Here is a 20,132-nt window from a genome sequence, read left to right as displayed (position 1 = left end):
CAGCTGCCAGCTCCCAGCAGTGCTGCCTGAGACAGGGACTAAAGCAGCAAGGGCTGACCTGCTGCGAGTGATTTCCCTCATGACTCTGGAGGTATGCATGTGTCTAGGACTCCTCTGACCACACGTGGGGAGACAAAACCAGATTTTCTGGGTTTGCATTGTTATGTATGTCTCTGGCATAGAATTTCTTTATAGTTCTCCATCATTCCTTTCAGCACTGTAAAAGCTTGCCTGTGTGTGTTTGTGCCCCTGAGTTCCTCTGCCTTTGAGGAACCCCTTTGCCTGGCTGTGACACCATCCAGTTCTCACTCCCATGTTGGAAGCTCCCCACCTATCTTCGAGCTGCTCCTGCTGCAGAAACACTGCACTGTGATTGTTTTAAGAGACAACAGCAATAACTATTTAATAACATAACTAGGCAGTGCCTCAGAAAAGGGAATAACAGTATCATTTTATCTGCTTGCTCTGAACACCACCTTTTGCATGCAGCACGTTTTATATTGATGAAGCAATGCCACGGCAGCTTCCTGCATCTGCTCTCTCTGCTGCCTGAAAGTGGCTGTAATTATTAACATGATACCTAATCAACAAGAATAGCTGCCAGACACCATTTAATGGCCTCAAATTTCTCCAGAAACTGAGGACATGAAAGAGAAAACTAGTGTGCAATATGTTCATTGATTGCAATATGTTCATTCTTATCTCTACACATTTTGTGTTACAATCCCGTAACATTGTTCCACTGTAGCCTGAGCTACAATATGGAGCAAGAACTTGGTCTACACTACTTCTTAAAAGGAAAATTAAAACCAACTCTGCAGATACCACTAACTTGTGATTATCTTCCTTGAAAATATCCATCTTACACTGGAGTTGTAAACAAGCGGTCTGTGTACTGTCTGCTATGGATGTTCATAACACTACTGTTTCAGTTGAGTAAGCTTGATATTTTAAACAGTATTGCCATCTTGTGGTATGACAAGTTTTATAATTTTGTTTCTTTCTGCAACTTTTTTTGTCTTTTTTATTGACAAGAATTCCTGAAATACTGTAGCACATGCAACAGAATAAGTATTGCCCCAGTTGTAAAAAATTCACACACACCAAAAAAAAAAAAAGCCTATATCTGAATGTCATAAACTATTTAATCAGTCCTTTAACAATATAATTTTATCCTCTTCCACTGAAAAGAAGGGAGTACATAGAGGGTCATTGTGAGACATCAGATTGTAAGAGCTGCCCTATTAATTATTGCCTGCTTTTCAAAGGAAGTTTATTCCAGACACATATCCTTCAGCAAGTGTCTGGACTCTTCATGTATGCTGAGTAATGCCTGGCATTATGTAATCCCACTGAAAGAAAGCGGCTGTGACTTCTGCTGCAGGTTAAGAGATAGGCAAGACTTCTTTTCTCTTTTTTCTAAGAAAAATATTAAGCTACTTATTTTCTGCTCAAACTTTTGTAGAAAATAGAAAGTCTTATATCAGAACTTCTTATATGCTTGGTATCAAATCTTGTGGTGACCCCACAAGAGTATTACCCAACACACAGCCAGAGCTGGGGCTTTCCATATGTGAAGAGAGGCCCTGTGAGCAAGGAATGGTTTCTCTGGGTCTTTGCTCTTTCACACTCATCTTGGAATTGTTCTACCTGCTATAAATACAGAAGTTTTCAATATTCTGGATTTGAGATCCTGTAGAAATCTGCCAATTACTAAACAGATACCTTTGCAAATCTCACCTGTGTGAAACACAGTATAGTGTACATGATCTCAAGAACTTGATCTTTTTCTTTCAGGACACTGAGGTTGAGCCTGTGAAGAAGAAATTCCTATTTTGGAGGTAAAGTCCAGGGACGCCACATTGTTAGGGAGGGAATTTTATTGGCAAGTAAGTTTTCTTGATAAACCAAGGATTCCTGACAAACTTTCTCCATATTAAAGCTTATCAAAGCTGTACATGTCTGTGAAATATTCTGTTTTAACTTTCATGGCCAATAATCAAAAATGATGAGTTTGTGGAAGTACTATTTCAGCCTGGAAAGTCCCAGAGTGAGTAGTCTTCTAATGGAAATATGCTAAACACAAAAAAAAACCAAGATCTGTATCTACATATGAGTTTCAGAACTGATATAATACTTACTGACATCCATTTTTTTTTCCTTGAGCAGTGAGCATTGCTGAAGGTCTGTGCCACATAGTTCCTGGTTTTACTCCTAAGATGAATAGCCTATCCCAAAAATCCCATTTTGCCTGGTAAGAAATTTTCTCTGTAAGAAACCAAAAAGCAAACATATTAAAAATAAATTAAGATTTTAATAATCTTTAATGTCTTCTGATGGATAAAAGCAAAATACCTCATTCTTTCACTGTAGTGACACTAGAAAATGTAGTGTTATCATGGTTCAGTTTTCAGAACATAGTACACATGATGTACTGCACATCCTTTACACCCAGAACCTGACTGAGATAAAAGATGAGGATTAAATTTATTTATGCATGAATGTAGTGAACATCTGCCAAAATATACCCAGTTATTTTAATTCTCCCTTTCCACGAAGTTGACCATCTGCTCCGTCATCAGCAAAGATCTTGTTCTAAGAGCTAAATCAAAAGATCACCTGTCCTGTGTACCTTGTTCTCACTTAACAGAAACAACATTTTAATGGTATCCATCTGTAGGTGTGATGGTGACCTGCAGCAGGTAAATACTCATTGAATCAAAACTAGCAGCTGGAGCTGTAGAAAGCAGAATGACAGTTAAAATGTTTAGGCTCTATCAATGACTAAAAGGCATCAAATTAGGTGTACTGCTTAAAACAGTCATTCTATATAATTGTAATACAGAATTTTCAGATACCTATAAAAGCCAATGACACAGAAATTAAAATACACACACGTTTCTTAAGGTGATAATAAAGTCTGTGATAAACTGTTGAACTTTTATATTTCTGGGTACACAATAATGCAGAGAGGTTCTATCACTGCATAAATATAAAATGTAAAACAATAATACACAAATTGAAAAAGTAGTGTTTAATATGAGAAGCTGAGTTTTGTAATGTTCTGATTTTAACATAATTGCTCAAACTACAGAATAGTACATTCCATTTTATGATGCAAAGTAAGAGACAGGTGTTAAAACCTTTACACTACTTCAGTGCTCAATATCAAAAAAGTGTTAGAGAAGAGGATGTTATTAGCTCATTTGACATAGTTAATGAGCTTCTGTATTGCTTGCACAGCCTTCACTGGCCTTGCAGAACTTTATTGTCTAAGTTTTAACAATAAGTATGTGGAAGGTTTGCAGGATTATAGTTTGAACAAAGTGTTAACTTTGCCACAGAGGGAAATCTTTCAGAAGCAGTGATCCTCAGAGCCTGGCTCCCCTGGCTCAGGCTGCTCGAGGAGAGCTGCTCCAGCAGGAAACACCCTGAGTGTGTTCCTGCAGCCCCAGCCAGCTGACCTGGGCCTCCAAACTGCTGCCAACGCTTGCACTGTTTTGCTACAGTTGCCAAAACTCCAGGTTTTCCCTAATTGAGGCAGCTGGTGACAGTGTATTGTTGATACTTAATACTTAGCAAAAAAGGCACCCTTTATGCTTTGTGCTTATTTGCAGTTCACTAGAACTCTTTTGTCTAGCACTGGAGTGAGCTTGTTTCTGTGTGCTGGGTATAGCACTGTCAGCAAAAATTACATGACTTCATCGTTTCCTATCAATACCAATTAGTGGTTATTTTCCAGAACAGTACAATTTAGATGAAGCTAAGCTATTAACATTATTAGTATTTACATTACCCTGATGATCATGATCCAGCTTCTTTAATTAGGCACATCAGTATGTCTATGTAAGAGTGCACTTCTGTAGACAGTCTGCTTAATTTTATTTTTTTTGTTAGAGACTTATTACTGACACATCACTTTGTGTTCCCAGAAACATGTAGCAATTGGGCCTTATCTTTAAATTACACACAATCTTTTAGAAATATTTTTAATTGAAAAATCATGGGATGGCATTCAAGGAGTAGAGATGATTTGAAATTAAAAAAGCCAATCTAGTAATGTTTCACTTCGCTACAGCTTCACAGCAGTTGTAATTTCCCAGGCTCAGCTTGTACCCCTCAGCCTCTTGTCACAGCAATTTAACTGCTGGGCTGGGCAAATTGGGGGAAAAGGGCCTCTTATATTTCATATGAACTTGATGCATTTTTTCCTCCATACAGAGTGGCCTGTTTCAATATATCAGATGTTCAAAAAAATCACATTAGCATACTATCTCTGAACAAAGCCCCTTCCTCTGCACTAAAGTTGTCTGGGTAATGGCAGAAAGTAATTCTGAAGGTTGATATTAAGTATAATTGAATGCATTCAGGGCACAACTGCAAATCTCTTGAAAATGTCATAAACTGTGCAAAGCTTCTTCCTTGGTGACAGTTTGTTGAGCATAAAAATGGAATCTGAAGAGCCTAAGCTATTTATTTCAATTCAGTGAGATACTCAGCAAAGCTTACAACTCTGCTGTACTCTGTAGAAATGCAGTGTCTCCTAAAAACACAGATGATGCAATCTATATTATAAATATAGATCCAACTCTGCCTTTGTGTGTATCTGTGTGTATATGCAATAGAAACACACCAGTACCTAGACTAAAAATATATTTGCATTGCACAATTTAAATACTTTCAAAATTAGACAGCAACAGAATTTTGGTTTTATACACACTTAAAGATGTTCTTATCTCAGTGGGAACCCAATAAAAAAAGATTAAATATTTCAAACATTTTAAGGGAAATATGCATAAACAAAACAAATTTACTGTATTTCTTTAGTCACAGTGATACTTTTTTCCCATAGTGATAACTACTTGATCTCAATGAAAATTCTGGATGCACAAGAAATGTGAGGTTGCACCATTGACTATCCCAGAAATAAAAACTTATTTGCTAATTCAGATTCCTAAAAATTTATTTGCAGAGATTGAGCATAAAGAGATCAATAAATATTTCATTTAATTTCCATCTAAGTGCCTAAGGGATATCCTGCAAGCATAAGGAATGAAAAAAAATCCAACACATAGATTTAGATGTGTGCATATATGTGTGTATGGATACACACACTGTATATATATATACACACATATATGTATACACACACATATGATTGTATGCTACTTGATTTTACACTAGTTAGGCCATTTGTTTCCTAATATTTTCAGGATACACAGATGCATTGAAACAAGGTTATTTATACTCGCAATTATTATGGGTTAACAAAAAAATTCTATAAGTGTGCGAGTATCAGATCATGTAAGGTCAAAATTCTATGCAATTGTGTAGGATTAGAAAAATCCTGTTACTAGATTTTTGTGTCTACCTAGATAAAAAAGAGGAAGGGGAAAATGAAAGTGGGTTTCATTTTGTGGCATTTGATTTAATTCTTGTTAATCCACACTACACTGACATTCAGCATACACTTAGTTTCTTGGCTATTGATAGGAAATATTGCAGAGAAAGACAAGGTGTTCTTTAAGGTGATTAAAGACCAATGAACTATAATAAGAAAATGTAAATCTTATCTTACTGATAAAAAGAAATCTGCCCATAAAGTCCATTAGGCAGTACAGTAGCACTTCAAAAGAAGTCACGGATGGATCAACAAAGTCATGTTCAAAGTAGACCAGATAAAACATTTAAGAGGTATGTTGAGAGGATCATCTTGTAATTATAGTGCAACTGAAATGACCCCAATGGTCTTATCCAACCTTCTGATCTCTAAGTGTGGCATAAACAGAACATGGCATTTGAGTGTGAAGATCAAATGCACAGAAAGCCACCTGTGTGTCTAGCAGTTGAGTATTTTTCCAAAGTTAGCAGACATGGAAAGGGCGATTGTGCTTCATCCATGACAAATGGGAAGATAGTAATAGTAAATCAGGGCTGAATTATGGGATGTTTCCTTCTTTTAGAAAAAACCCACAGCCCTCCACAGTGAAGTAACATCCTTCTCCAGCTGATCCCAGTATGATCTTGCTGCAGCTTTACAGTAAAATATTGTCCTGGCATTTTCTACCAGACCATGCAAATTAAGTATGTTTAAATACAATCAAAAGGATGGCTACCAATGCTGAAGAGCAGGAGAGTAAAAGAAAAGTGAAGAGAGATTTAGGTGTCTGTAGAGGTGTGAATCTATGTTTGTGAAGATACCCTCATTTCCAAGAAACTTCCATTTAGAGAAATACTATTCTTGGAACTGTATTGCTTTGTGAGAAGCATTAGTAGGTCTGCAGACCAAGGCTGCTACTGCTGCATCTATTGTGCTTTTAACAGTGGGATGTGACCCCATGACTTCTTAACAAACTCTTGTTGACCTCAGTTTTCTTGCTAACTAGGGGTATAAAATAGGCTTTTTCCATTCCCTTCAGTTTTAGTACTAGAAAAGAAGATATAGGAAAAAACAAGAAAGAAACACCCGGGGGAAAACAAAAATTTACCCTTTTCACCCTGGTGTAAATCCGTCCAACTAAGTGTTCCTTTCCTCTTCCTTTTTTTATTGCTATACATTATGCCTGGTGAGATTCAACTTGATTGGTATCTAAATGACCAAAATTCAGTCAATAGCTGTTCTGCAAGTGAATTTTTTTTATTCTGTGAGCTCAGGCAGCAATTACTTGAGCTTAGTCTTGACAATTTCTAAGGCACAAATATGCTTACCAAACCTTAAAGACACAAGAGTTTGGACAATAATGGTGTAAAAAATGGCACATTTTAAATACAGACCAATTTCAATACTTGAAATCTACCATGAGGTCCTGCAAGATAATGAATCAACATTTTAGTGACTACTTCCCACACACATTGCAAAGGAGCAGCTCAGGAACAACACCAATTTATTCAGCCAAAATCTGAATATTCATAACTATAAACATAATGAGTTTGGTGTAGCCACCTTGATCAAATCCAAAAGGTTAACTTTCTCCAAGGGTCTCCTGATTGACTTCATGCTCCAGAGTATTCAGAAGATTGCAGAAATTAGCATCCACAGTTATTATCATTTGTCATCAATGAACACACAGAAGGTGCTAGGCTTCCAAAGGCTTTCTTTCCAACTGTAATGAAAATTAAATTTGATGGCATAATGGCATATTTAGCATGACATCACACTCCCTTTTTTTGTGGGAGACAAAAAACCCAAAAACTCAACAAACAAAAAAAGAACCCAGTTATGTAAATCTTGGAATTATAGGAAAGTATAATGCAGTTAATTAAGCGGGCTACTTCTCAGTCTTGTTGGCTGGATAATGCAATTTAATGATTGGTTTAGGACTAAGGAAGACAATGGAATTTCATTCTCTGACAAATGCTTGGTATTTCTATTTTTAATTTAGAAGTGCCACAGCACAGCTCACACTTTAATGTTCTCCTACGGGGTGTAAGTTACTTTCTTAATCTTACACTAAATGCTCTGGCTATTTACTCTGCCCTAAGTGCTTTAGTATGCCAGCTGGGTGAAAATCCAAGCACTCACTTTCACTTTGGCTCTAGTGACTGGAGATAATTACCCACTATCATCTCAAACAGTGTCACCAGCATTCATTCTCACAACCATTCTGATTTAACATTAAGAAAAAATTAAAATTGCCACAGCATGAGAACACTTGCAAAGGAAATATCTGTGTGTTGTTCAGAATACATCATGCAATGAGACTAATACACTAAGACTGTTAAAAACACAGATTGCAGATAAACACATGATCAGCAATTTAAAAGTTAGTGTTGTGTGTTGAGTTTTTCATTTGTTTCTGTTTAAAACAAAATAACTTGAATAAATTTTTTACAGTCTCTCTAAAAGAGACAATAGACTGTTAGTTTCCCTTTACAGAACTCCTTCCTCTGTTAGAAAAGTAACAGCGCTTCAGGGAAATTATAAACTGACACAGAGGCATGCAGAGCTGAACAAAAGTTTCTATATTCGCTGTTCCACTGAGTTGAGAAAATAAATTGCCATGAATAATTCAGTAAATAAATTTCTGATCTACTCATAGACAGTACACTAGGAGTTCATGGTTTTTCTAATCTCACTGTTTATTTCCCCTTATTTGACAATTCTAAAATTTTAACTGTGGATTAAACCCACTAGAAGGATAAAGCATCAAACTCAGCATTTCTTTTTTCTGATGGGATGAATGTGAAAGCATTTACTGTCTGTATATGTCTATCTATATGTATATATATATGTAACTTAAATATGAGCAGCGAGCAGTTGTACATACTAGCAGGTTTTAGCTTTGCTTTATTGTGCATCATTTCCATTAAATTTTGATCACTATGATGCTGAAAGCTCCATTTGGAAATAGAACTATGGTGGAAAAAACAAAACAAAAAGAAAAGAAAAAGAAAAAATAGAAAAAGAGAAAGAGGAAACAAAAGAAAAAAATGAACAAATCTGTAAATTTGCAATGCATTTATAGAATCAGAGATTAATTACACAGCTAAACTCATTGTTTGGCCAATGCAAGCAAGCACTACTTGCAACAGAAAATGAAATATTGAATTGTGCCATGAAAAATTCCATAATTTTACACTTCAGCAGATTTTTTGTGCCATCCTGTTGTGCCCCAGTAAATGTCTTACTTTAAATTTCATAAATTTCATAATATAATTTTTCATTGATCACTGGTATAAAAAAATTTAAGCCTTAATGTCATCACTTTAAATATAGAAGAGTAGCGATAGAAATTATAAAAATAAAGATAAACATTTTCCAGTACTAGCATTTTTTTGAAAAGTTAGGGATAGGCAATAATGCTGACTGTGACTCTGGGTTTAGTAAGTTATCTGAAAGACCTGAAGTTGCTCTAGGTGACAGTGTTGTTTTCTTCACCATCTTTGTGCTCAAAAAATAAGGCAATGTGCCCAAATCCTGAAATAAAAAGAATAAAATACAAGGTCTGAATGCAGGCTGGGTCCTTTCAAAGCAGGGAGTATTTGGCCCACAGGTTTACTCATACCTAAAGAAAGTGTTTCATGATTTCCTTTTCTCCACGTTATATTTAATGCCACTGTGAAATGCAGAGCTCTGTGAATCTACATTAAGCAAAACACTGCACTCCAACAGCACTGGAAAGTAGATCCACATACATTCATGAGCACAGTCAGTCATCTCCATATTCAGCACCGCCTGTTGATTTATGGACGCCTCAGATCAATGTGTATGGTTTCAGTCATTTACCACAAAAGCTGTGGGGCTTGGGGGTGGATTTGTAATTTGAAGTGTGAACTGACTATTCCATTTGGGATTTAGAGATGCCTGAATAATAGCTAGTACGGAATCCAAGTTTCTGAAGGTTAGAGCTGAATGGCAGGCCTTAAGTAAGTGCCTGTCCATTTCAGAGGGGCCCGAGGGCTGCCTGGCCTAAAAAACAGGTTTGCAAATGCCCTGCCACATGGATCTCCAGCTCTTTGGCACCTCTCTGCTGAGTGGATCCAGGGGCTGAGCGGATGGATCCAGGTGGTGCTGGCTGCAGCCAGTGAGGGAGACAGATGGGAGGTCCAGCCCTGGGTTAGGGATACTCTTCCTGCCCCATGACTGCCCTGACAGACACTCAGAGCCCTTGGGGACACTGAGAGTCAATATCCACCGCCAACACCACAAAAGGAAAACAGCCCTTAAAAGTACACCTTGACCTCAAATTGGAGCAACCTCCTTCCATTTTGCCCTCCAGACCGGGATGCACTCAGCACTTTTGCCCTAGAAGAGACTCTGACTTAAAACAAGGCCTGCACACTCACCTTTACCTCAGCATATTCTCACGGCTGGCAAGGAATTTGGGAAAGCTGCCAGGCCTGTGCTCTGTTTGTGTAGTTCTTTGAGATATTACATAATAACAGAGCCTAAAGCACCAGAGACCTGCCATGCCTCAGCCACAGGCACAAGGTGTAAGCAATGCCTGGAGAATAGTGTGTTCTCAGGCACCTTCAGCACAGGGAGTGTTTGCTTTCCCTCAAACCACCGGGGCAAACAACACAAGCGCTGTGGTTTTGGTTTGTCCAGGCACAAGCTGACAGTGAACCAGTGAAACTGCTGGTTTCACTGATGCCACAGGCTGGAATAACCGATTGGCACAGCTCAGCTTCTGTCAGTGACCCAGACCCCAGGCTTGGTTAGGCATAAGAAAGGGATAAACTCTGTGTGTAAGCACTGCTCGTAGCTGGCAGCCCGCAATGTGGCTGCTCTGGGATACAATTGTGTGTGCATGGATCAGCCCTAGAAATGCTGCATTTTAGCTTACCCAGGTGCTGGCTTGGGTTCTTTGATTTTTATTTTCTCCAATGCTTTTGTTACATACGAACTGGAGTGCTGCATTGCCTTAAAACCTGCCACTGCTATTTGGACTAGTTATGAGGTCATAAAGTCGCACGTAATTCATTAAGCGGAAAACATCACTCTTTAATCTGAATGCCATTTATTAGTCACTTGATACAGAGTAGCTCATGCTCAAGAAAGGGAATCACATATGGGGAAATAGTAATGCACAGATCAAACGGAGGAGGACATTTCTCCCGAATTATAATTTGGCATCAACATGAATTGCAATGAAGGGATCTTCAGCATCAGTATTAATCTGGAAATTAGCCATTCCATCACCAGAAACATACACCTCCTTTCCAGTACATCTGTCACCTTCCTTTTGTCCAGAAATAACATCACAGTAGGTACCAGCAGGCAGTCCAGTTTGCACGGAGACATTCAAATTCCTATGCAAAAATAAACATTATTTATGCATTGTTCTCAAAACAGCTATTGCAAATTGTGTGTGAGATTTTTGAACATGATGCTACTTCCCTATTTGAAGGACAGTGTCAAGCATGAGCTTTCTGATCCTATCCCACCCACACACACTCCCATTTTGGCTCTCTAGACCCAGCATGCACTCAAATAACTCATGCTGGATTGCTGATGAGGTTCACCATTGTTCTCTCTGGGGAAACTGTTTCTCCCACTGACTTACCAGTCATCATTATTGAAGATGATGAAGCCTTTATTACCACGGCCAAAAGCTACTTGGTTGCTGTCATTGTCCCACCAGTTGGCGAAAGGCTCACCATCCACCACATTACGGAAGATAACCATGTTCCTGAAAACACAAGGCATGCCTGTCACTGTGCCTGCAACAGCTCTGAAGCCACATGCAGCAGGAAGAAAAAGCAACTGCTTTTACTCCGTGTGTCTCCCCAGTGCCCTACTTGATTTGACGCCAGCGGTGTTCACAAACCCAGTCGTTGCCACAGGTCGTGTCCCCGTTGATTGTAACAGACTTGGTGGAGCCATCTGCGTTACTTGGGGGTCCAACCCAGTCATTGACGTCCTGTCATTATAAAGACACGTTTAGAATTCTGACTGAAAACACATCTGGAGAGCACACCTAGATGGAGTATCAAATTTGCACCAGCTAAATCCAACATGGGACAGGGAAATCACTTAACAAACTGAAATGCACCGGACTACTTCTCTGGCCCTACAGACTACTTCTCTTCATCCCCACGGACAGATCTTCAGCATTACCAGCTCACCTTTCCATTTTCAAAGTATCTTGGCCAGCGATAACTTGACATCACACGTGTGAAGCCATACGGATGGGCAAGCATGAAACCAACAGCCATTTTATAGAGCCTGTTTGTTGGACAGACAAGGAATGAGACACGGAAGGAGGAACCTGCCAGAGAAAAGACAGACAAGGTAGCAAAAGCAAGAAGCATCACCCACACAAGAGCAATCCCTTACCTGGCATCCCAGAAGGTTAGAATAGAAGCTCCGCCAGCCCCGTGCCCTCTCTGGTTGTCATGGTTATCCACAAAGACCAGGGCTCTGTCGGAAGGCATAAAGCCCCAGCCTTCTCCCCAGCTCCTGGCAAAAAACTCAGACTTGAAGCTACCCTGACATCTCAGGTATCCAGTGACTCCTAGATAAAATACGGCATCTGCATCCTTACTTTAAGTAGACCATCTTTTCTCCATTCCACTTGCGGATCACTGTCCCCAGTTTTGCACCGTATTTGAATTCTGTCACTCGGCCATTTCCAAAGTAGTCACTGCCTTTGATGGGCTCTCCACCCAAGTCAATTACCTGGTACAGGAAAGAAAACCTGCATCACTTCTTGTCTCACAAAGACCAAAAATGCAATGTACAATACTCACAATTAGTTCTCGCTTTACATTGAGGAAAAGGTATTTAACTATTTGTGCTGTGTAGATGTGGCAGGATGACCCCCCTCCCCCTTCTCTCTCTCCCTGATTGCTGGCCGGAGATCGATGGCTCAGATTAAGTTGATAGCTTAATCTGGGCTATCAAATACTGGCCCCTGGAAGTCAAGGTGAGACACTGAGAGAATGTGAAGAATTTTTGAGTGACCGTAAATACACACACTCTTTTCCTATAAAAAGCACCATGAAACCTCTGAAAGGTAGGAGCTTTTCTGCATGGACATTGGAGCGTGAAGTAAAGTCTTCTCCTGCGGGCTTGGACGCTGGCTCTGTGGTTACTTCCCGTGGGATTGGGAGAGGGTCTGATGCATCCCCAGCTCCAGAAATTGGATTTGGTAAGAGCATTGGTTTCCTAAATTGTATTCTTCTTTCTATCTATAATACTATTAATAGGTACCTTTTCATTTTTAGTGCTATACTGTTTTAATCTCCCTATTTTGGGACACATATATGTATGTTTGTTAAGCTGTGAATACCTTTTCATATTTTCTGTAGTAAAAAAATGTTCAGTTCTTTGTTACGTTCTCGCCTGTATCTAATAAACCATAATCTATTTTACATTAGACATAAAACGACTGTCTTTATAAGAACTTGAGAGTGAGACTGGGTTTTGGGGTGCTGGTCACTCTGAGTAGGTTTGGTCAGTAGCTGCCATAGGCCTAGGCAACTGGTAAAATCTATCCACCCTCTGTCTCCACTCGTGACAGTAGATCAACCCAAAGTCAGTATAAGACATGAGGGACACATGTAAAAATAAGCTAGATAAAGATAAAGTTGACTGATGTTCTGTTGTGGAGGCATTTTTAAAAATCAAAACTACCTATGTCTGCAGGGCTGCTCTAAGTAAATTGTGAGCTCCTTCTGGGGTAAATGTCCATGAAGATGTCTTGTATTCCTCTGAAGGAGGAGGCAAAAGAGATACAAAAGACAAAGAGAAACTTAAAGCAGAAAACATGAAGATTACCTCCTGGTAAATGAAAGGTTTAGTTCCTTCAGCAAACCATTGAGTATTAAGATTCTTCAGCTTGTCCAGAAATGCTCTTATGTCCCCAGGCCACATGTGCTTGGCAGCATCAAGTCGGAATCCTGCCACACCAATATCAATGAGATGGTTCAGGTAATCGGCAACCTTTGAGCGCACGTAGTCCTTCTCCAGGGCCAGATCCAGGAGGCTGACCAAGCGGCAGTCCCGGACCTGTGCAACAGAATAGAAAAAAAATATCTGTGTATTACACCAAAGGAAGGGTGGAGGTGGGGTGGTGATTAACGAGGTTGTATTGGATGGGGAAGAAGGAAGGGAGGGAATATCCGGAGTCAAGGCGTTTGTCTTTCCAAGTTACGGTTGCACGTGATGAAGCCCTACTCTCCTGGAGACAGCTGAACACCTGCCTTCCAATGGGAAGTGGTGAATAAACTCTTTGGTTTACTTTGCTTATGTGTGTGGCTTTCTCTTTACCTTTTAAACTGTCTTTACCTCAACCCATGAATTTTTTCAGTTTTACTCTTCCAATTCTCTGGCCCATCCCACTGTAACCAGAAGGCTGAGAGGTGTTTAGCTGCTGGCTGAGTTAAAACACAACAGTCATTTTTTGGTGCCCAGCGTGGGACTCAAAAGATTTAAATTGAGAACATGTACTATTGGAACATGCTAGATGGAATTTATAGCTGTTATTGCTGTTTTGCTATTAATTGGCAGGCTCCTGTGCTTGCCATGGGCCTCTCTCAGCTCACTGTGCATTAGAGCCTAGAGCTCCTCCGTGGCTGCAGCTTTTTGCTTTGGCTGCAGCTGCAGCCTGAGCTGCTGATCCCTCACTCTGGGACGTTCTGCCTCAGCACTGCCAGCACTGCTGCTCTGTGCTGCTGGACTGGACACGCTGCACTCGGTGTGCACTCGAGCCAAGGTTCTGACCTGTGGGTGAGTCTAGGGTGGAGCAGGTACATCTGGGAGTGCCTGTGCCGTGAAAAAGCCCCAGCAGAGCAGCTACATCCCGCAGTGTCTGCGGCCGTGGCTGTGTCAGTGCCACAGCAGGGACAGCCCTGAAGGCCTTGGGGACCAGGGACATTTCCATGCTGCAGCAGGGACACTGTGGAGCATCAGTGGCTGTTCAGGAGACCCTGCTGGGGCACCTCAGAGCTTCTGGCCATGGCTAAACCCACAGCAGGGCAGGAACACCCTGCAGGGACTGCAGCCGGGGCAAGGCCCTGTTGAGCAGGTTTGCTTTCTGAGGGGACAGTGGCTTTGGGATCGGCCATGCTGGAGCAGGTTTATTTCTGAGGGCACTGAGGCCCAGGGACAGGGCCATGCTGGAACAGCTGCCCCTCAGAGCCACTGCGGCTGGGGCAGGTTTATTTCTGAGGGCACTGAGGCCCACAGGCAGGGCCATGCTGGAACAGCTGCCCGTCAGAGCCACTGCGGCTGTGGGTGAATCCATGCAGCAGCAGATTTGCTCCTGGAAGGGCTGTGGCTCACAGAAATGGCTCCACTTGGAGCAGGAAGACCCCCGAGGGACTGCAGCCTCTGGGTGAGTCCAAGCCAGAGCAGGAGTAAGGACAAGACTTCATTGCAATGTTAAACGTGATGGTCTAGTCCATATGAACTGGGGTGGAGACTGCAATGGAAATACCTTTAACCTGCTGTAATCCAGGATTTGAGATGTGTGTCATAGGAATTACCATGGCAGGAGCCACCTGAACCGATGGAGGACAAGCCTTACTTGAAGCAGTGCAAATGCAGGAACATCATGGTGTATTGTTGCAAAGTGGCTGAAGGAAGAGCATGAGAAAGTGCAGCTGCATATTCTAACTACAAAAACCAGTAAGCTGTGCAATCATTGTACCACCTTGCACCACTGTCAATTTCCAAGGGGGCTCCTTACCATGAGCAGCTGAGTTTATAAGAATGAGCTCACAGGCTGCGCTGAGTAGACTGGGCTCAGTTCAGGAGCAAACATCTGCACACAGGCTCTTACTACTTAGTACTTAGTATATTTTGCACCACATGTGCCTTGGGTCACTACCTCATTTGTTTGTCAAGTGACTAAGCACAATTTTGTGATGCACTACACCCCATGGATGGTCTCTATGGAAGAGTTTGCAGAGCTTGTTAAAAAAAAAAAAGAAAAAGCTTTGAAAATTTTGCCAGAGGAAGTTACCTGATACATATCACCGTAATTTTCAATTTCTCCACTTCCAGAATGACATTTGCCATCATTGAAATCAAAGGCAGAGTATGGTACAGCCGGAAATTGTCTGTTTCCAGCATTAAAACTGCTTCCACAGGTAGAATGTGTTCCTGAGCCACCTCCAGACCCACACATGTGGTTGACGACAGCATCCACATAGATACGAACCTGGAAAAGCAAAGTGTGTATTACAGTATGTTTTGTAGTAAGTGTGAAATGATAGCCAAGGCTTTACCACATCACTATTGATTTTTTGCCCGTTCAGTTTCTTCTCAGTTTATACATCCTCTGAGGACAGCAGCACCTTCCCTCAGATGAGACTGCACTTCTTGCTGTATCAGACACAGATTTTCAAGGCACTTACTCCAACATTGTTGCATCTGGTCACCATGTCCCTGAACTCATCTTCATTTCCTGATCGAGTACAGATCTTGTAGCTAATGGGCTGGTATCTTTCCCACCAGGGCCGGTTCGGGTTAGTAATGATAATATTTTCATTTGGAGGTGAAACCTGCAGATGAAATTATGTGCTTTGATAAGAAATCAAATGGTTTTATTTCAGCATTTAAAGGGCAAAATGTAGACTCAGGACCTCTGCCCTAGGCAGGTTAGTGCCCAACCCCCAATCCAGTCTCCCTGCCACAGCAGAAGCTCAGGTCTGTGAGATGTCTGTCTTGTAGATTCACTGTCTTGTAGCAAGAAAGACATTTTGGGTTGTTCCTATGGGTTGTCCAGCTCCAGCATTGGCCTGCTTTCAAGGACATGTGCATGGAAGGGGTGAAGCCATGGGAATTGTTTTTACCTGGAATAGTAACAGCCTTAGAAAAGCCAAAACTCCAGGCTTACATATTTCCTTTAGAACAAGGCAAAGAGGTTTACCTTCTATTTAGCTTTTAGGGGAGGCCTTTCAGAGGAAAGCATACCCCTCCATGACTGAATTGCTAGAGGTACACCGTTGTTCATTGGCCCTGCAGCCCTGTTAGGGTTGCCTCTAACAGCAGTTACTACTTCCAACCCTCCCTCCTCAGCAGCAAAGTTACTCAGAGCTGGCTGTCTCCAACTCAGGCATTTCAGTTATCAATCACATATTACAATGCCACTTTCCTGCTGCTCACAGGAAGCAACTCACCTGAACTCCTCCAAATCCATTAGGAGCTAAGTAGCGTTCACACTCCTGAGCAATATCCTGCCAGCGCCATTCAAAGAGATGCACAATAGATGTTCTCTTAGGGAGGGTGTTGGGGTTGTACTGCCCCCAGCAAAGCCCTGCAGCTGCGAGGAGGAGGAGGACGACTTGCATGGTGCCTTCAGTGTAAGGCAGTGGTCTCTCCACTGCCTACTTATATGCCTGCAAGAGGACAAACTTCCTATCTCAGGTGTCAAAATTCACAGGGATCAATGTCATCTGTTATTATTACTATTTACCTAGCTGGCTCGGTAACATTCCTTCGGTTTGTTTTTTCCTCCTGGATTATCCAACAGCTGAAGATAAAGCACCTTTTCACAATGGTTATATGCCATCATAATCCAAGTGGTCAGTGAGCAGTGCACCCAAATCCAGAATTGCACTCTTTCTGATCATGTAAATAAAGATACTTTTTATCAAAGCATTCCAAAATATAACACATAGATCCTCAAAGGGGTCTCTGGAAGGTAAAAGGAGTGGGCAGTGATTGAAAGATGACTGGAAATCCAACAGCACTAAGAGAATGAATGGGTTTGCCGGCATTCAGAGGCTCTCAGGATTAGACTGCGTTCAGACCAGGGTACCTGAACAACCACACATAATCAGGAAGAGATTTATCATATAAGAGGTTGTGGACCTTCACCAGATGAATCCCACTGGTGACTAGAAACTGACACCTTTTCATACTGATGTTTCTCTGGTGTCATTGCCCAATCACTGCTAGGGACTTGTACTGGTTTTATTTGACATGGTTGTGCAGAGCAGCAGTGGCTCTCTCTGCCTGATGGAAAGTGATCAGAGCTGCATTTGCCTCTCCAGCAGAAACTGTGCATAAGGTTTTATCTCATTTGAAATGATCAATGATTCATCTGAGTCAAGGAACAAAATTCAAAATCAGGTGCAAATGATAGTGCAGATGAGTTTTAACTGCCTGACATATAACTGAATTTGAAAGCTAGAGCTGTTGCCCAAGTCCTTTCTTGTTTTCCTACCATTTCCTCCTTCAAAAAAAAATTTAAAAAAGACTTTTGACTTTTCTTCATGAAATGATTTCAGGTCTTCATTGGAAGCTGACTAATAAGACTGAGGTCTCAGCACCAATGCTCCATGAATAAATTTGAGTCATACCAACAATAAAACAATGCTCCGAGAGAATACAAAGACCAGAAAATCACCTGCATTTGACTAGTATCTGTGAGAATAAAAAAGTTTAAAAAAATGTCACAGATACTCCAGGAGAAAAGAACCGTCAGTGCACCTAGAACCTGAACTGCCTCTGGTGTGTTCTTGCTGAAACTAGCCATGCCACTATGTCACATGCATCCTTCTCTTTCCCAGATTCGGTCTTCAAGGACAAAACACACAAGCAGGTCCCATTTTTACACCTGTTCATTTTCATATCACAGACGTTACTAAAGGCCACTTTTTCCAGTACTACAGTAAAATAGTGAACAACTGCAAATGACCTTGCCTACTCACTAACAGCAAGGAATCAGTGAGTGATTGCCCCTTGTGATTACCAGTTCAGTGGAAACAGACCCCCTCATTCCTCAGTATTACTGAGAGCAACCAAATGCGCCTGAGGTTAAGTTTTACATCACCATTCCCCACGGCGTCCCATTGAAGTGACGGAATGTCACTGCATGACTTTCAGTTTCCAATGGCATGTTTTTCCAGTGAACAATATGCTGCTGTCAGCCAAGAATAGTATGGACCAACCCTCAATAGCCAGTTGCAATGGATGGCAAAGCCAGCCGCAAAGGGGACTGGGAGTCCTCACACAGCTACGCAGGCTGTTCAAAGAGGTTGCAAAAAGATGCTTAGTCGGCACCAAGGGGTGGTGGGTGGCCTTTATTTTAGATAAACAACCGTGTTACTTGAGTGCATCAGCTGGGAGTAACTGTAACTAATTACCCCTATGTTAATTAAAAGGCTGTGACTAGCTCCTTGCTTTGGCCAGACCAGCATGGGGAGGCGTGTACAGGCGGCTCAGAATGAAAGAATATCCAAAGTTAACAACTAACAAGAATTTTTTGAAGGTAGCAATGGGCTTTAGCTGGTTTCAACCCACAGATTCCTTTCCTATGACTGGGAACGCCCACCATCCTAATGGTGAGTGCATTGTAGGCATCAGCAGTGGAGATCAAGTCAGTCTTGGGTTAACAATGGAAGATGTATGGTTTTGATTTGTACCAGCACCAGGTAATTCACAGGCTTGAATGATGCCACAGGCTAGAATAACTGACTGGCATGGACCAGCTTTCTCTGAGCCAGGGCCCATGTTTGGTTTGTCACAAAAGAAGAGATAAACTTGATTTAAATACCATTTTTCATTCAACAGATAGAGAGAATGTATAGACCAACAGAAGAAATATAATAATAGCTAGTACGGAATCCAAGTTTCTGAGGGTTAGAGCTGAATGGCAGGCCTTAAGTGCCTGTCCATTTCCGAGGGGCCCGAGGGCTGCCTGGCCTAAAAAACAGGTTTGCAAATGCCCTGCCACATGGATCTCCAGCTCTTTGGCACCTCTCTGCTGAGTGGATCCAGGGGCTGAGCGGATGGATCCAGGTGGTGCTGGCTGCAGCCAGTGAGGGAGACAGATGGGAGGTCCAGCCCTGGGTCAGGGATACTCTTCCTGCCCCATGACTGCCCTGACAGACACTCAGAGCCCTTGGGGACACTGAGAGTCAATATCCACTGCCAACACCACAAAAGAAAACAGCCCTTAAAAGTACACCTTGACCTCAAATTGGAGCAACCTCCTTCCATTTTGCCCTCCAGACCGGGATGCACTCAGCACTTTTGCCCTAGAAGAGACTCTGACTTAAAACAAGGCCTGCACACTCACCTTTACCTCAGCATATTCTCACGGCTGGCAAGGAATTTGGGAAAGCTGCCAGGCCTGTGCTCTGTTTGTGTAGTTCTTTGAGATATTACATAATAACAGAGCCTAAAGCACCAGAGACCTGCCATGCCTCAGCCACAGGCACAAGGTGTAAGCAATGCCTGGAGAATAGTGTGTTCTCAGGCACCTTCAGCACAGGGAGTGTTTGCTTTCCCTCAAACCACCGGGGCAAACAACACAAGCGCTGTGGTTTTGGTTTGTCCAGGCACAAGCTGACAGTGAACCAGTGAAACTGCTGGTTTCACTGATGCCACAGGCTGGAATAACCGATTGGCACAGCTCAGCTTCTGTCAGTGACCCAGACCCCAGGCTTGGTTAGGCATAAGAAAGGGATAAACTCTGTGTGTAAGCACTGCTAGTAGCTGGCAGCCCGCAATGTGGCTGCTCTGGGATACAATTGTGTGTGCATGGATCAGCCCTAGAAATGCTGCATTTTAGCTTACCCAGGTGCTGGCTTGGGTTCTTTGATTTTTATTTTCTCCAATGTTTTTGTTACATACGAACTGGAGTGCTGCATTGCCTTAAAACCTGCCACTGCTATTTGGACTAGTTATGAGGTCATAAAGTCGCACGTAATTCATTAAGCGGAAAACATCACTC

At 41.7% G+C, this 20,132-nt stretch overlaps 1 protein-coding gene across 1 annotated transcript; it reads right to left on the bottom strand.

Annotated features, from left to right (window-relative positions):
- Positions 1-10,443: 10,443 nt before the first annotated feature.
- LOC146433992 (pancreatic alpha-amylase) lies at positions 10,444-16,763 on the bottom strand. Its single transcript, XM_085068233.1, has 10 exons — positions 16,570-16,763; positions 15,805-15,951; positions 15,411-15,608; positions 13,223-13,453; positions 11,988-12,121; positions 11,780-11,902; positions 11,569-11,668; positions 11,242-11,363; positions 11,007-11,132; positions 10,444-10,752 (listed from the first exon to the last, which is right to left on the bottom strand). Exons 1-10 carry the CDS (start codon positions 16,738-16,740, stop codon positions 10,563-10,565), a joined length of 1,542 nt encoding a protein of 513 aa, XP_084924359.1. The 5' UTR covers positions 16,741-16,763; the 3' UTR covers positions 10,444-10,562.
- Positions 16,764-20,132: the final 3,369 nt, after the last annotated feature.

The sequence above is a fragment of the Lichenostomus cassidix genome, chromosome 8, assembly GCF_008360975.1.
Source record: "Lichenostomus cassidix isolate B80296 chromosome 8, HeHo_3.0, whole genome shotgun sequence".
NCBI lineage: Eukaryota > Metazoa > Chordata > Aves > Passeriformes > Meliphagidae > Lichenostomus > Lichenostomus cassidix.
Note: the sequence above shows the minus strand (reverse complement) of the source record. Positions and strands in the feature narration are given on the sequence as shown.

Bases quoted from the DNA above. Each gene is read 5' to 3' on its own strand.
- LOC146433992 (XM_085068233.1), bottom strand. From the start codon at position 16,740: ATGCAAGTCGTCCTCCTCCTCCTCGCAGCTGCAGGGCTTTGCTGGGGG. The intron at 13,454-15,410 runs GTAACTTCCTCT...TCTGTTGCACAG, and splicing joins ATTACGGTGATATGTATCAG to GTCCGGGACTGCCGCTTGGT. The intron at 12,122-13,222 runs GTAATCTTCATG...TTCCTGTACCAG, and splicing joins AACCTTTCATTTACCAGGAG to GTAATTGACTTGGGTGGAGA.